The 19,074-nt window shown below is 36.5% G+C and overlaps 1 protein-coding gene across 1 annotated transcript in view; it reads left to right on the top strand.

The window, feature by feature from the left end:
- The window catches only part of Gukh (NHS actin remodeling regulator GUK-holder), a 111,199-nt gene extending 92,560 nt beyond the window's left edge, over window positions 1-18,639 (top strand). The window contains exons 7-11 of the mRNA XM_070295665.1: window positions 218-1,124; window positions 1,200-1,496; window positions 13,783-14,428; window positions 14,655-15,180; window positions 16,648-18,639. Of these exons, the coding sequence (XP_070151766.1) occupies window positions 218-1,124; window positions 1,200-1,496; window positions 13,783-14,428; window positions 14,655-15,180; window positions 16,648-17,496 (3,225 nt within the window). The 3' untranslated portion in view covers window positions 17,497-18,639. The remainder of the gene's footprint in view (window positions 1-217; window positions 1,125-1,199; window positions 1,497-13,782; window positions 14,429-14,654; window positions 15,181-16,647) is intronic.
- Window positions 18,640-19,074: the final 435 nt, after the last annotated feature.

The following is a 19,074-nucleotide window of genomic DNA, read 5'->3' as shown; positions in this document are numbered from 1 at the left end:
TAAGAAATTAAATTGAGCATCTTTACCAATAAGAAAAATTCTATCAAAATGAGATAAATTTAAATAACTAATATCAAATAACAAACTTTGGGCTTTAGATAAAATAATATGTATATATAAATCTCGTAATACTTTTTTTAACAATACATTACAATTCTTCTAATACTTTTCAATTCTAATATCCATTAATTTATTTTAATTTAATTATTGTTAACAGGTTCACGGTCAAAATCAAAACGGCGGCGAATCACCCGATAGCGGTCACAATACGTCCTCCTCTCCTGTCGAATCCGCCTCGAGTCCTGCTTGCACCGGTCGATCATGCTCCGAGTTTGAGTACTCAGAGTCTAGCGATCTAGAAGGCTGCGAGCGAATCGAGAGAATCCGCTCGAAGACGGCGATCACGACCAGCCGAATTCCCTCGATGTGCGTAATCACGCCACCAGTGTCCGACGACGAGCACGCGAGAGAGACAGACCAGTGCGAGAAGAAGACGACCGAGTCAACGAGGAGAATTGGCCTTCAAAGCGGCGGATCGGTGTTGATGTCCGCCACTGTCGGCACCTCTAAGATGGAGGTGATCAACGGCCAGGATAAGAATCTATACGCCACCGTGCAGGTGTTGCCAGCAGTCGCCAACAACGACAGACCGATCGCGACGACGAGTCAGTCGTCGTCGTCGTCGTCATCGACGATCAAGATCAGTCCGCTGAGCGGCGTCCTGGGAAAGCTTCGCGGCGTACTTCCGGGCAAGAAGCACGTCACGAAGAACGGCGCCGTGCAGGAACTGTCAAACGCAGACTCCGGCGACTATGTGACCATAGCCGACGTGAGGAACAACAACGACAAGCGTCCCACGGGCCTGCCCTCGTCTTCGTCATCATTATCGTCATCGTCGTCATCAGGCATGACCACCGTTCGATCTACCGTTACCTATGCCAATTCCGATATCTTCAAAAGAGACGCTGAGTATGTGAGTTTAAGCGAATTGCCGAAGAAACCGGACTCGTCATTGGAAAGGAAAAGACAGGGCGCCCGAGTTACTTTGGATTCCGAAGGCAAAGTCGTCTACTCGTCCGATAGTTTAAAAAGAAGGAAAGGAGCACACACAACGTTTAATCCAGGTATTACTTCATTTTTATCGCGATAAAAATCTTTTTGTACGTTTTTATGCTTTTATTCAACGCGTCACTTTTCAGGCCCTTTTGTGAGGGAAGGAATATCACCTAGCCCGTCGCCGTTGCTTCATCGCGCGACGCCGAACGTCCGCGCTGTCACAAAGACCGGCGACACCGTGGACAGTTCGAACGTCCGGACATCCACGCCGCCAACGTCCCCTCAGCTGGGTAAGCTGATTATTCGAGCAGCGCGGAGTCCGGATCGCGCGGCCAGTCCGGATTACGTGCGCACACCGGCAACCGTGGTCGGCCCCACAAACCCGACCAGTCCCCACAGACAGTTCCGCGGGGCTTACGTCAACGTGCAAGGCGACGAAGGTAAGACGTCCAGCACTGACGAGCACCGCGATTGCACTGGCCGCACCGATAGATTAGAAGCACCACGCACTGCGATCATTCCTGCATTGCGTACTAACGACGAGTGCACTAGACGGCCGTCTGATAGTCCAACCCTCGCTCTTGCGTCGAGCGACAAACTCCCGGAGCCGGACGAACCTGTAGATAAAATTAGGATCTGCCACGGCGGCTTACAAGTAGATAGGCAAACAAAGCGCAAATCCGATCATGATGAGAACTATCCTCCGGCACACAATGGTAACGCTCACGAAACGAGCGTTTGCACGATCGCTCCGTCCAAGGTCAATCACCCTGTCGTCCTTAATTCTGCAAATTCGCGACTGGACTTTGAGAAATCGGGTCTCTATCCAAAGATTCTGAAAGTAACCGGCAACACGCCTAAGTTAAATAGGAAATTACTGGTCTCAGATCTTGATACTCCAAGTTTCTGTAGAAGGAGAACCGATTATCATAGTCAAGATATAATCGAAGAGAATACACTGAATGATTTCGAAAATAGTGATAAAAATGTGACGACCGATCCCGCGGAATTAGATAATCAAAGTGCGAAAAAAAAATCCGATCCGACGCGATCTGGCGATAGGGTGGATCGCAAGGTGAAACGTAGCGAAAGCTACCGCATGGCGAACAGTCCGATCATGTTCATCAAGAAGTTCTCTACGAGCAGCCAAGCGGAGAAGTCGTCCAAAATCTGCAGGACGCCCTCCGAAGAGCTCCAGGAAGAGCTGCTGAGAGAGAGGATCAACTATCCCGAAACGGTCTCTAGTCCGGAGCCGCGGGTCAATAGCAACGTGACCTTTGACACGAAGCTAACGGCTACTTCTATATCTATCCAATCGATGCCGCCTAGTCCTAGACCAAGGGCTTCGGACTTAGAACCGGCTAGAGTGCTCAAATACTCTAGTAACGATACGGAAATCTGGTAGAAAATGTCACGATAACGCGTTATCAATTTAACAATTATTTTTGCAATGTTGTGAAGCTGCAACGATAAAATTAACAGCTTGATTCCCGCTTTTTTCTTATCAAAGTTGATGAAAACAAGGATTTCAGATTTCAAAACTTAGGCTCAGCTAATGAAATGCTTTTCAAATAATTGAAAAACATCTATTCTGTTAACGGTATAGAACTCTAGAAAAACATTGTGAGTTTGTTATGCAAACGCAGCAAACATAGCGAGATGATAGGCGTGATCGCTGCGAGTTCTGACATAAGTCAAGTCGCATTTAGAAAAACAAATGAACGCGAGCGGCGAGTTCAATCGGTAATGATCATTACATGCTCTTGAAGATAACGCCACATAGCTTCATTATGGTTGAGCAACACTGCGTATATATGTACTAGAATATTTTCTGAACTTCATCTTTCGACAGAATAACAATTAGCAATTAATTAGTTTAATTAATTAAATATATCTTAATTGTTAACTTAAAAAAAAATTAATATTTCTTTAAATTTCTTTTTCATATATATTTATTCTCGAAGAATATAAAAGTTTATACATAAAATATAGGAGAATGTAAATTGTTCTTATACGGCAAATATTTGGAAAATTAATATTTTTATTTCAAAAAGTTTTTTGTATTTTTTTTTTGATATTTTAATTTAATATCTTTGATATTTAATTTAATATTTAATATTTAATATTTTTGTGAATATATCTCGACGTTTTCAAAAAGAAAATATTTTAAGAAAATATAATCGTTAAAATGGAATATTACTTCTTAAGATTAGAATATATAATGTTACAAGTTTTTGTTATACAGCAAGTATACGATATCTCGAAAATCGGCGTTTTTATTGTCAAAGGTCCACGTTAACGTAATAACTCTGACGGAGAACGATTTGTACGAGTCGAGACGTTGATATTCCGTTGTTAAATAACAACAGCGAGATCTCATCGCGTGAAATAGATCCGAGGATGAGAGAGAAAAAGATTATCGAGGTCTAATCAGATATAATTAGAGCGAAAAGTCGCGGGGAAGATACGAATGCGCGTACCGATTGCAGCGCAAATTATGCGAAACGCGGAATCGGCAGATCGGGGTTTAGTATGTCACTCTCGCGAGTCAGCTGAGGGAGCAGGGGGACCCACGGATAAACCGTTCGACCGACAGTCGCGAGATAGCAAGATCGGCCATTCTTTTTCGCGCGCAAACAAAGATACGGATAGGGAAACGCGGTTTCCCACCGCGAGTATACGAGACAATCCCCAGGGTGTATTTAATTGTGACGAGATAAACACCCGAGTTTTCTGTCGTCAAACGACGATGTTCCCGCGCGGAATATTTTAGAGTTCAATAGTTTCATCGGTGAACTCTCACCACGCTCAACAACATATACTCTGACGATCTATAATGATCAATTTTTACAATTTTCTACTGAAACAAAAAAATCATGTCTATCTTTTTCAATTTTTCATCGGTAACTATCTTCCTTTATAAATAACAAGAAATTATGAAATTTTATTAGTTGAATTTTTTTTTTGGTTTGATCACGGTTTGATCATGCAATAATATAATTACTTTAAATCAGACTATTGCGGATTAAAATTAATAATAGGTGTACAACTTTGCTTCCGTTGTTTTTTTTCCGAAATTCGAGGCTTTATTGTAAAAAACTGGTTAGGAGTTTTGAAATTGCTTGTTGAGTCACTCCCAATGATCGTGCCAATTCTTTTTGACTTTGACTCGAGTCTTCATTAAGTAATGCCTCCAATTCTGCATCTTCGAAAACCTTCTCTCTTCCACCGCTATGCCGGTCTTTGACGTAAAAATCACCGTTCTTGAAGCGTTGAAACCATTCACGACACGTTCTTTCACTAATAGCGGCTTCACCATAAGTATTTGAGAGCATTCGATGAGCCTCAATCGCAGATTTCTTCATATTGAAGCAGAAAATTAAAACCTCCAGCAAATGACGAGAATTTGGCTCGTAAACTGACATTTTCAATCGAGAATAACTTTATGATGCAGACACAAATCGACTAATGTTTCTATGGGGTTATGTTGACAGATGCCCAAGTTTATTGCATGACGTCTATGATCTATTCTATTTATTTCGACCACTACTTACCGCTAAGGCCATCTATAGGAAAACGGCGGAAGCAAAGTTGTACACCTAATAGTAACAGCGAGATCTATATAATATTCTTAATAATATTACACAAGATTTATTCGATTAATGTTTCTATGGGGTTATGTTGACAGATGCCCAAGTTTATTGCATGACGTCTATGATCTATTCTACTTATTTCGACCACTACTTACCGCTAAGGCCATCTATAGGAAAACGGCGGAAGCAAAGTTGTACACCTAATAGTAACAGCGAGATCTATATAATATTCTTAATAATATTACACGAGATTAATTCGATTAATTAAACTTTTATTCATACTTAATAATATATATATATATATATATATATATATATATATATATATATATATGTATATATATTATAAACATTAATTTTATTCAAATTCCACGTGAAAATTAAGTCACGAAATATTTCAAATTTTTGTCACGACACAAGAGGGACAATGGAAAATTATCGCAACGGGAGGGTGAGTAGGAAATTTTCAGCGAGTTGCTGGAAAACTCCCACGAATCTGCCAGTAAAGACGTTACTTTGTTAGCCCTTATCAGCATCATTAAGTGCTGGCTCAATAAGCAATGCGAATTGCATCAGACGTGATATTTATCCCGACACGATAATAGCCGGGGTGCCGATAAACAAAAATCCCCACCGCGAGGATTGAAATACTTTCGTGCGCATTCCGGCGTCTTCAGTGCGCTACGATCCGGTCGAACGAATCGCCAAACAATTCGTCCTTCATCCGCGAACTTCTACTCTTGGATCCGCTCGGAAGTATTGCGACTCCAAGTGTCGATCGGCAAAATGCGATGCCGCAGAAAATTAACTTGTACTTTTACGAAAAGTAACGAAGGGCCACGTCTCCTCGAGTCGTCGTCATCGTCTCTAATCACCTTGTCTCCTTGTCATATCTTCTTATCGCGCATCTATCGTGATTACTTTCCTCTTTAAAAATCCGCATACATCGAAGTGTCCGCGAGATATTTCTCGAAAAAGATCGTAGGGTCTTCCGCGTCAGCCGCGATCTGATGACTCGCCGCGAAACGAAATAGAGTTTTTAGCGCGGCGCGATGATAAGACGTTATCGGTATAAAAACGGGGAGACCTTGTCGCTAGACAGACAGTCGCCGGGATTGTTGATAGACGGAAGAACAGCGCGGTTGTAAATCGATTCACGATTCCCCCCCGGCACGTTCAGTCGCGACGATACTTCGACATGCTGGCGAGACATCTTCTCTTCATCGCGACCAGGCGGCCTCGTAAGTGTTTACTATATACGTGTATGCGTGCGTACGTGTGTTGCATCTCACGAAATTAAATCGATCATCAAACCTGTTGCTTCGCAACTTCCCATATTATTTGCATTATAGGTTTCAACGTAAACTCTAAATTATTTATGACTCCTTTATCAGAGAAAATTACCACTTATATCTTAAATATCTATTTTCAAATTTGACTGTGTATCAATTTACTGATGTCTTCTATGTTGCATTTTCTAACGCTCGAAAAATATCTTTTACATTGATTATTAATAGATACATTTAAGAATTTATTTCTGAATTGTGAACTTTAATTATTAAATATATTATATATTTGTTGCATTTTTGAAACTTCATTTATTACGATGAAGCAATAAACCATTGCAATTGCCATGAAGAGAAAAAAATGAGTTTTTGAAACTACATATATATGTAACATTGCATTCTTATCATCTTATCATTCTTATCGTCGTTTATGTCACCGCTATGTCAACTCAATCAGCTTTAAATATATCTTTCGACAAGTTCCAATTTTATAACTTGAAATTTCTCTTCGCGACAGCTTCAATTAATTGTTGTTGATTGAAGAAAACCGTTATCGTATATACGCGAATTTGGTTTACTTTGATCTTTGAACCACAATATTTTGCATCAGCGATATACTTGCGCGAAAAAAGTTTATTTCCATCTTTTACGTAAGCTGACTATTTCAATTTATCGCTTAACTTTCAAGAGATATATTTACTAATATACAAATAGTATTTTAGCTTAAATCTGACATCAAAAATTTCTCCTTATTCGCAACATATTTCTCACAAAAAAAAAAAAAAAAAAAAAAAAAAATTTAGATTTTATTAATTCTAATATCAAGTTATAAAAATTTTTCAATTCTTTTTTCCCTTATATATCGATAAATAGTTGTATTATCTTACTACTCATATCTTAAATTTCTTCTAACATATAAAAAAAATTAAGAATATCTTCCCCGCATTCATTTTCTCCTTCTTTGCATCAATGATCTTCATCCAGCATTTCGGGAAGCTTAAACAGGCAAATAAGGCGCTACTTTGTCTGTCAAATCCGTGATTATGTCAGTGACATCACCGACAGCATTAAATGTTTGGGATCGTATGTGTCGAGTGACCGCGTGTCGTTATCGGTATTGCAAAAGCAGCGCACGATTATAAAGAAGCACTACATGAGCGGAGAAAAGAGAGAGAGAGAGAGAGAGAGAGAGAAATACAGTGGAAAGTGCCATTGTGATCGAATGACATGTAAACATCCAAGAAATAAAGGAGAAAAAAAGAGCGAAAAGGTTGATCCTCCCCTTCGCCACCCCTATCATATCACGGCAGTTCCAGATTGACGGACGAATGTATGCGCACCAACATTACATCTCAAAAGCAGACTTTTATCAGCGCATGTAACCGTGCATAGGCTCGGTCTCCCGCGAAGCGTGTACATAATGACGTTGACATATCGCGGTTAACAACACGAGTATACATATACGGAATAAGAGAAACGGAATACAAGATAAAATAATTAAGATTCCGTATAATCTGTAATATAGCAACGACGGAGACCTTGGAGGGAGCGATACCGTTACGTAAAATAGCGGTCGAAATTAACGGTAATTAATTGCAGATAATAATTCATCGGAGGATTTCGAAATAATAATATTAAAAGAGAATTGTAAGGACGAAGAGAGAGAGAGAGAGAGAGAGAGAGAGAGAGAGAGCGCACGTGTAAATTTAACGTGTCGAATTTCAGTCCAGATAATTTTTATATTTTCGCCGATATTTATACGATTATTTTCACGCAAGCTTGCGAGATGTAATATTCGTCCATTTAATTGATGTACGACAGTGAAATCGCGCCGATTAATATGAATCGTTGCGAAATCGGCTATACGCGATATCGTCCATAATTGCGTTTCTTCGAAGAACAAACGTATTGTGTAATAAAACCAGGGTTGGGAAAGTTACTTTATAAAAGTAACTCGTTACCGTTACTCGTTACTAATTTTAAAAAGTAACTCGTTACCGTTACAGTTACTAAAAAGTAACGAGTCGTTACAATTTCCGTTACTTTTTTACAATACAAACTAATAAATTATTTTGCATAAGAAAAACTTTTAAAAAATTGTAAGCAAGATTTCATTCAAGGTTTATTACAAAATAAATGATTAAATTTTATCGAAATTCTTTATTAAGTTTTAATAAAATTTCTTGCTCCATAGTATCATCATTTAAATGCCCTCTTTGTGGTGTTAATACAGAGCCACCGATGCTAAACATTCTTTCTACAGATGCACTGCTTGGTAGAGCTGTATTATATTTAATAAAAAGTTTTTTAAGTTTTGGATAGTCGTTTAACATTTCTATATTACAATTATTTGATTTTAAAAACTGTTGCAATTCTTCTTGTTCAAATTCATTTTGTACCGTTTTTTGCTCAAAAATGAAAAAATCATCGCGATCGTCAGATTTTCCAGCTTTTGAAGAATTTTCAGTTGATCGGATTCCCAATAAATCCTCCAAGTAATTTTCAGCACGTTTTCTTTTTTCTCCGGTTAACCAGTTTAACTTAAATTTTGGATGTAAACATGCTGCTATTATTATTTCTTCTGTTTCAAATATTGTACGAAATCTAAAATCAAATATAGTAAATTAAGCGACATTGTTTGTTTTATTGAAATTAATACTTTTGAATCAATAGTTTAAAATAAAATAATATTTTTCAATTAAATCCTTATTTAAAATTAAATAACATATGTATTAATCAAATTAATAAGTTACCTTTTATTTAAACCTTGCTAAATAGCTTCAACTAATGAATGGCAATCTATAAGGTCAGATTTATTGAGATTTTCTAATTTTCGTTGCAAGGTACTTTTAGAACTGATAGTAAATGAGAGCTCTGCTTTTCCGAAAAGATAAAGCTCTCATTGGATATCGCGCGTCGCGTCATCGCACTGGTCTGCAAGAGCCATAAGTTGATCAATCACATTCAAGCATTTTTACAACATAATAAGAATGCTAATTGGTCGATTTGCTTACGGCTTTACGGTTAAGATAAAAATTTTATCACGCACAATAGCAAGAATAATATCTTAAATAAATCAAAAAATTTGAAAAAGTAACGATAAAAGTAACTGTTAAATTCGTTACTCGTTACCGAAAAATGTAACGAAGTTACTTTTTCCGTTACAAATAAAATTTGTAACGCCATTACCGTTACAGTTACCGAAAAAAAGTAACTGTAACGGTAACGGCGTTACAAGTAACGCGTTACTTCCCAACCCTGAATAAAACATATGAAAAGTATTAATTTTGAATAAAATTTATATTATAGTTCTTTACGTTCATCAATATTCTCTTTGTATAATCATACGTATGGCCAGTGACAAAAAGACATAAGCAATTTACACGTTATTATCGGTTTTTTTAATTTTTCACAAAACAAGCTGTCATTTTATTGAAAAAAAAAAAAAAAATCATATATTTAGGCGTTTTAGAAAAAAACATGGTGAATCTCTCTCTCTCTCTCTCTCTCTCTCTCTGTCATATACAATATTTAAAATAATTATATTTGTTAGTAACATATATATCTATGAGGAATTATACCAAATTGTTTACTTCTCGCATTTGATTGTTATGACATATCTTGTACGTGTAAGAGAGAATACCTTGTCGCAATACTTTGTTGCAATACAAATATCGTAAATTCGTAAAAAAAAAAAAAAGCGCACACAGGAGAGAATTAGTCAGAGCCTATAAAATCTTTATCTACTTATGATAAATGTGTAATGTATTGCAACTCATACGTTCGTCTGTGAGCGATAAATCAAGGGTAAACAAATTGATTGCGATGACTTATAAACGAGAATGATTTCTTTCTCATCGATAGTAATAAGAAAAAAATATATATATATATTGTATATATAAAACTTTCGATGCGCACGCATTTATTGCATTGTGGTCTCCTCGATTATTCATTCGCGATCGATAGATATTGTATAAACACATTATACGATGTTGAATTATCTATATGATTATTGTATTTAAGTTAACCTTACCTTAACATTTTTATTGATCATTTTATCGATCATTTTCGTCCATTATTTCAATCGGAAATTTTCGTAAAATCCAAAAATCCTTTTGTTAAAATTATATCCTTAGATATATATATATATATCACACATTTGCTATATTGTTATAATTAATATAGGTTATAGTTATTATGTTTTGCTTCGACTCGAATTATAGTGTAAATAATGATTTATGATATTTTATAATGATTTATGATGATTTATGATTATGATGATCTAATGATATATCGTAAAATTGTGCAACTGCGCTTCGTGATCGTGAAACTGTTAAGATCTTTATGTTTGATCATCGACTGATTATCATTAAGCGTTTTACGAATAAACAATCACATCGTTTGCCTAATAATCGACCAAGTAACGGCACTATATAACGATGTTCCGGCATGCTTGTGAAGCTCTCGTAAATATGCCTTAACTTGCCGTGTCGCATGTTTGCTCGAGATACGTGCTCGCCCTCTCGTTGTAAGTAACGCGTCTATCACTGACTAACAAGGACTAACTATAGGTACATTATATATAGAATCCCGTAGCTGCAAACCATGGATTTAAGTCAGAGTGACACCGTGATAATATACAGGGTGTCCCCAATTTAAATGGCAAAACTTCAGGAGCGTGTAGGGGATCGAAAAGCTAAGACAGAAAGTTCTTTAAAGGTTTGCTCGTTTTTGCTCCATTTTCGAGAAAATCACAAAAAAAAGAAACAAAACAAGTTTTCGTTTTTTTACTTATTTATTTACATTTTATTTACGTTATCATCTATTTAATGCAGATATTGTTCAAAATGTTGCCCTCTTGCAGCAATGCAAGCGTTACATCTAGCACTGACCTCATTAATCGCAGCTAGACATTGTTCTAGTGATATTTGGTGCACTGCATCTATGATTCGGTCTCTTAATTGCTCTCTTGAATTGATTGGTACCGTAAAGGATGACATCAAGTGTTTACGTATATAAGGAACCTTGAAGCAGAAAGTTTATTCGGTGCCAATCGACTCAAGAGAGCAACTGACAATGAGAGATTGAATTTTTGCGATTTTCTCTAAAATGGAGCAAAAACGAGCAAACCTCTAAAGGACTTCTTGTCTTAGTTCTTCGGTCCCCTACACGCTCTTGAAGTTTTGCCATTTAAATTGGGGACATCCTATATAACACACATCCCCTTTTTTCTATAAAATATATATCTTTATAAAAATTTTATAAAATTAATATTACTAGATATTTTTTTGCCAATCAATATAAGAAAAAAAAAATAAAGTTAATAAAAACATGAACGTCGGTTATTCTATTGCAATATAATGAAGAATACCGAGCGAATTATTAAGGGGTGTCTTCCTAATACGACACCCTGAAAATAAAGCGATTTTTGGGAATTTTTTTTAAAGAGAAGTATAAAACATTTTAATTTTAAACTTTGCACGTTTATTAAATAACATTTCAAGTATATCCTGAATTTTTTTCAAACAAAAATATTTGTTTGTTTCGGAGTTATAGTAGTCGAATCAGGTTAGGTCTTTAAAAAAATTGTTGTACGCGAAGAAGATGATTCCAACCGTTATAGTCGACTGAAATAAAAAAAAAAAAAAAGTTTCTTAATTTGTATGAGTGTGACTATTGCGTGAACTAGAATAAAAAAAATATTGAAAAATAAAGGAATGGTAGCGTCTAAAAAAAAAAAAAAAAAAAATATCACCAAAAAAAATTTGTTAGTTTTGTAAATCGTAAAATTTGAATTTTGCAAATGTCGATTTAATTCTAGTTGACACGATAACCACACTTATATAGATTAAGAATCTTTTTGGTTTGGTTCTATTTCAGATGATTACAATGACTGAAATCATGTTCACAATTTTTTTGAGATATCTTGGACTACTATAACTCTGAAGCAAACAAATATTTTTGTTTGAAAAAGATTCAAGATATATTTAAAATGTTATTTAATAAATGCAAAGTTTAGAATTAATATGTTTTATATTTTTCTTTTAAAAAATTCCCAAAAATCGCCCTTATTCCAGGTGATTAGTCTTCCTTCACAAATGACATAATGCTGTACTTGTAATATAGCAAACCCTCTATAAGCCGCCTATAATTTACACCGATAGTTACCGTGTCACAATCCCGTTAAAACTTTGTTAGCGTAATAGTATTATACGTATCGCAACTTCTATATATGGTAACGCGCTAATAATATACTGGCTGTATGAAATATACCGCGTGCGCGTTAATTAAAATCGCGGAGAACCGGAATTCGAGTCGTTTTCCTTACGGTGTTACTCTGAGCGACGTGTGTTGTTGATTAATCAGCTTGTACACTAATATCGCGAAGATGTACTTACAACCTGGGCGAGGGGAGCATGTAATATCAGCGTGTATTGTACGTGTACATATGTGTTGTAGCTTTAAGATCTACCCGCCGTTCGTATGCACGCGGCATTTATTATAAATATATATATGTGTAATTTTTTTTCTTTTATACACCCAGTGCATCTTGCGGCGGTATATCTTATATGCCTGTACATAGAAACATCACCGTCGCCGATAAGATGTCATTAACGAATTACGAGGAATGTATGTTGAATAGACGTCATTCTTTTTGGAAAGCATTTGCATTTTGTCGTTTTTTTTCTCTCTCTCTCTCTCTCTTTCTCTTTTATTATCAATGTGTATCATCATCTGAACCTCTAAGATTGTAAATATTGCACCGAGTCCCGCCATCCGAAGCCTGTTTTTGTCTATTATTTTTCTTTTCATGTATCCTCATGTATATGCGGTCATATAGTTTTAGGAAAAAAAAAAAAAAAAAAATGCACCTCGCGCGCGTGTGGTATTCCCCCCTCACTAGTAACTCTCACCCACATATCATAGTTCCATGTACCTGGTGAGTACGTTTTTTTCTTAACTTTGTAGATATTGCGCGCAAGGGTTTGATGTCGATCACGATCGTTGAACAAGAGAAAATTTCTTGTTTAATGTATAATAACATAATAATTTTATAAATTTTATATGCGACAACAATAATTTTTTTTTTTTTTTTTTTTTTTTTTAATTTCTAAAATTTATCTGTATCTCTGCTCTTCCCGCTCTCCATTCCTCTCTATTTAACGGCTGTACGATTCATTTTTGACATATTTTTGAAACTTATGCAAAAGTCGACGTCAAACTCATGTGCTATATCATAATTTGCTCGCGTTTTGTCTACCGCATGCTTGTGTTTGTGACGCTTTTGCAATGTGTTTGCTTTGCTTGGAGATTAATTGCTCACAATTTCGATAATAATCTTTATATCAATATTTATACGTATTTATATCCGCGAACGCGTAATTTTTGGCTTACATTTAATAATCTAATTAACATTGAATTGAAATGTTCATAAAGCTCATAAAAATGAAGGATTAATGATTGTGTCGAAATTTACTTTCACGTATCATTGTATTTAATATGTAAAAAAAAAATATAATTTTTCACATCCACTTGTGCAACTTTTAGTCACAATATTACGAACAACGTTGTAACGCAGTCGATGAAAAAATATCGTATACAACTAAAATGTATTAATTAAAACATACACATAAGCATGATTGAGATCTAACAAAAGTGTATCATTTTATTCTCTCTTGCACTACTTAAGAAGAATTTCAAGAAACAGTAATACTGAACAATAATACTGAAATCCTGTATCTTATCAATCTTCTATAAAAAAAAAAAAAAGCTCGTAACCGGTAAAAGAGATCGCTTGTATCTTACGATCTGCGAGGAACATAACTATCTTCTTTTAATTGTTGCAGACAACACTTTACTGGCGATACCTTCGGAATCGGTACCGCCGCAAACGATCGTTCAACCGCCGCCCTATATCGCCCCGCCTAAACCCGAGGATCGGCAAAAGTCGCAAAACAGGTATCAGGATATCCTGAAGGACTCGCAGCCGCCAAATCTGCGAGCATATCCCGAGAATGAGAAGCAACCGATCGCGGACAAGAAACAATCCTATACGCAGGAGATATTCGATCCCCGTCAAAATGTCCAGCTGTACGACAATCGTAAGAACTTGTTTGATCAGCAGCGGATGTCGAAATATGAATACCAACGAGTTCGCAACTATGAGACGGTGCATATGCACAACGCGAGGAACCAGCAGCTCAGAGACATCGATCAACATCAGTTTTACACCCTGCCGACGAGGAGGCCCCAGCGAGAAGTCGAGCCGCCTCGCAGCGTCACCCCGGACATCACCAGAGGTCTGGGACGCGGTTCTCTCAGCAGCATGCACATGCTGGCGAAACAGGGCCAACAAAGGGTCACGAGTGTGGAGAATGAGCAGAGTCGACGCGGCGGCCACGTGAACGTGGGAAGTAGGAACTTGGAGCAAGCGGAGATGAGAGGCAAATTCGTGCAGAGTCAATCGCAATCGATTGTGGATGTCAGAAACAGGTGAGAGACTCGGAAAACAAGAAGAATAAAATTTTTCATTTAGCCCAGTTACACTCTTAAATCAAGTTTGAACCTATACACCAATAAATTAGGGATGTTATTGATATTAATAATATTATTATGACAATAAGATATAGGTATCAATTCATATCAATGCACGCTCTAACTGTAATTATTAATAAATTGCCTCATCCTTGCTTTAAACGTTTCATTGTTTTACACGCAGGTTCGCAATGCCTTTAAATTTAGCTGCCCTTGGCTATCGATTCTTCGCATCTTCGCCCGCTAATGATCCTCTTACGAAATCTTCTAACGCGGACGTTCTACGGAATAATCCAATTTCGCCGATCGGCCACGGTTGTTACAATAACGGCTTCAAATCGTCCACTCCCACCGACCATCACGGGCGATCGGCGCCAACCGTGGCGGAACGTCTAGCTTTAACCACCATCGCCGGTAATAATTGCTCGTCGCCGACACCGGTGAGTGGTTCCTCGGGTAGAAGCACTCCCGTCCAGACCTCTTCCGGCAGGACGACGCCGACCAATCTGATCCTGTCGCCTACCAAGAGCACTATGTCCAACGAGGAGTTATTCACCGCAATCCACAAGTCAAAAAAGCGACTCAACATCAGGCTCAACGAGAACGAAAACGATAATCTGTCGCTTTGCGGATCGATGAACTCCCTGGTGAAGACACCGGCTGGTACTAGGCATAGCTGGAGTCCGGAATCTAACCAGAAAACTGCCGAGGTAATTGAAAAGATAAACGATTTTCAATTTCTAGTTCGAGAGAAAGTTTGCTAATTTACACCCGTTGTTCGGAAAGTAATTTCGTTTTTTCCCAACAGAGGACTTAATTGTATTTTTTCACAGCCAACTTCACACTTAAGCCGCATTGTCATTATATATATTTGACAGCTGATATAGCAAGGCTTGTTTGTGAAAAAGTTTGTTTGATTCTGCGCAATAGTTTTTGTTTGATGCCCTATCAAATATGGAAAGTCGAAAGCAGCATTTTCGGCGTATTTTACTTTTTTATTATCGAAAAGATAAAAATGCTGTTCAAGCAAGAAAAAAATTATTCGATGTGTATGGAGAAGACGTATTGACAGAACGCCAGTGCCAAAACTGGTTTGCAAAATTTCGTTCCGGCAATTTTGATGTTGAAGATGCACCACGTTCTGGAAGGCCAGTTGAAGCTGATGAAGGCAAAATAAAGGCATTGATTGATGCAAACCGCCGAATAACAACTCGTGAGATCGCTGAGAGATTAAATTTATCGAATTCGACCGTTCATGATCACGTGAAACGCCTTGGTTTAATTTCAAAACTCGACATATGGGTTCCACATGTTCTTACAGAAAGAAATTTGCTCCGTCGCTTAACGTCTGTGATTTGCTTCTCAAACGTCAAGAAAATGATCCATTTTTAAAGCGAATCATCACTGGGGACGAGAAATGCGTTGTCTACAACAATGTTAAACGCAAAAGATCATGGAGTAAAAAAGATGAACCGGCTCAAAGCACTTCAAAAACCGATATTCATCAAAAAAAGGTGATGCTGTCTGTTTGGTGGGATTTCAAGGGAATCGTTTTTTTTGAGCTTCTACCGGACCATACCACGATCAATTCTGAAGTGTACTGTCATCAATTGGACAAATTGAATGATTCACTCAAACAGAAAAGGCCAGAATTGATCAATAGAAAAGGTATAGTGTTCCACCAAGATAATGCGAGACCTCATACAAGTTTGGTAACTCGCCAAAAGCTTTTACAGCTTGGATGGGATATACTACTACACCCACCATATTCTCCAGATCTGGCACCTTCGGATTATTACTTGTTCCGGTCTCTACAAAATTTTTTAGACGGCACAACCTTTACTTCAAATGAGGACATCAAAAATGACTTGGATCAGTTTTTTTCCAGCAAAGATCAAAAGTTTTATGAGCGTGGAATCATGCTACTGCCAGAAAGATGGCAAAAGGTATTGGACCAAAATGGAAAATATATAATTCAATAAAATGTTTATACACTATAAGAAAATCGTCTTTCATTTTCACCAAAAAAAACGAAATTACTTTCCGAGCAACCCAATATTTAAGTAAATATTTTTGGGGACTATTATTGGCCTCGAATAACGAAGTGTCTTTGATTTAAAATCCTATGATTCCATTTGCTACGTAATTCGCTAATTTTGCCCAATGTTGGATTCCAGGTACCGACCACCATACAATCGCCTACGTCACGGATGGACTTCAAACGTTTGCTTCTTCAGCAAAGCGTAAAGACGAGCCCTATGCGATTGTCGGCGGCGGAGCAATTGAAACTGTCGCGTCAACAATGTCAACAACAACAGCAACAATCATCACCGAACACTCACCAGAGTCCTTTGGCCAAGATTCTGAGTCCACGCTCGGTTTGGAGGTTTCAAACACCGAGAACCGACGTTCTCTCATCCACCATAATCGAGGACACCGCGGCGGAAGAGAAAGCTATGAAACCATCGCCGGAGAACACGTCTCCCATCTCAAGACTAAATCTTCGAAGACAATTAGATCTTTGCACTGACCTAGCGAGTCATCTGCGTATCGTCGATCAGGAGAGCAAAGTCGCGAATGTCAACGATAGGCTAATGGCAAGCAAAATGTCTAACGCGAACGAACTCGATCTTGATCCAACAATCAAATTATTGAATCAAAATAACAAAACTCAAAAACTAATCGCAAATGCGTCTGATGATCTTGCGCGAACCGCGAAAATTGCCATAACCGGTCAGGATATTTCGTCGTTGACTTCGAAAAACGACAATACGGCGATACAGTATTCCAAGAGTTCGCTCGAACCCAAAAATCAGAATCCCGTGAGCGCTCTCGAGTCGCGGAGGATCAGCAATCAATTGGCAAGAGCACAATTCCTAGCTAGCGCACCTACTAACACCAATTCATCGCAGAATTTTTACTTCAGCAAGAGATTCAGAGCGCGATCAGAATCTCCGCAACACGCTGTGACGCAAAACGTTGCAACACGTAGCCCAAGTGCTCCCACTCTCGAAACCGCTTTATGATCCGAAAATACATCGATATAATTAGGAAAACGGTTTTACGCCAGGATAAGCTCTTCATTATTGTGACATATAAACTGTATATATTGGCCCTTTTCTTAATAATTTAAGAAATCAAATTTTAGTAAATTAAACGTTGCTAAAATGTATATAAAATATTTATATACATATAAGATATTGTTAATTAAAAGTAAAATCAATTTAATTTTACTATAATATCACAATTATTTTATCCATTAATGAAGAGTTAATATCAAGGACAAATAGTTTAAACATTTAAATCTGTTTAAGAAAGATAAAAATGAGCGGTTTAAATCGAATTTTCCTAATTACAACAACTTACTAACAGACAATAATTTATAAACATTATATATGGTAATAAAGCGGGAATTAGTATTACCCAGTATTGCGAGAAACCTCTTGCAAAAGTAGAACATTTAAAGTGCAAAAATATCATAATTCACACTCTGCCAATCGGATATATAAAATATGTTATACAAAATGTAATATCACATTGCATAATGCATAAAATAATTTCGCTCTATACATAAATTTTACATACGTAATTCAATCAAATCATAAGCAATATTCTTAACGCTAATAATCTCAATCGCGTGCCTATTTAATATAATCGTGTTATAAAAAATATATATATTTGCATTGTATATATATAAAAGGATATTATATTGAATATATTCTCGAATTGAGACGACGCCGTAGATGTCGATACATCGGTATATTTATATGATGTATTCAATATTTTCTCATTCTTTATACTAAGTAAGCTTTCTTCAATTTTTTAACGAAGAAAGCGGTTTGATCTTTGCACGATCTCAACATTCACGATCAAAGACCTTTAAACAGTTTAGAGAATTAAGTGAATATATAATCTCATCTCCATATATATTCTTAAATACAAAAAGCAAATAATATTATACTCTTCGCTAATGATGCACAAGATCTCGCGGAATTTTATCTGCGACGCGAAAAAAAAAAGTGACAAAATTCTTTTGTATTTCTATATAATAAGAAACTTATATCAAATCTATCGTTACCTTTATTCTCTCAAATTAAAATATTATATACAATACAGTATTTCAACCATGTTTGGGTTATTATTATAATGTAGTTATTATTATATATATATATATATATATATATATATATATATATATATATATACACACACACACACACACACACACATATATATTTAATTTTAATAATATAATAATTATATTAATATATAATATTAATTTATTTATACGCGGGAATTAAAAGAAACATGTTGATGTGGCCAGGAGCCATGGAATATTAATTCAGTGAACTATCAGCCGTTTATTATAGGAAGATGAGTTAAGAACGATTATATGTATTAAAAATATGGAGATTACTCGAAATGATCGCTGCCGATATATATATATATATATATATATATATATATATATATATATATATATATATTATACTATTAAATAGATAAAAAAATCAAACCATCCTGTCCCAATAATGAATAATTCTTTTACTAATTCTATTCTATAATCTTGTTTTTCTTTAGTACTCTGCGTTGATACCACTGCT

Source organism: Polyergus mexicanus, unplaced genomic scaffold (assembly GCF_030449975.1).
Source record: "Polyergus mexicanus isolate NDT 795.1 unplaced genomic scaffold, iyPolMexi1.0 SCAF_5, whole genome shotgun sequence".
Lineage (NCBI taxonomy): Eukaryota > Metazoa > Arthropoda > Insecta > Hymenoptera > Formicidae > Polyergus > Polyergus mexicanus.
This window is presented reverse-complemented; position numbering and strand designations above follow the sequence as displayed.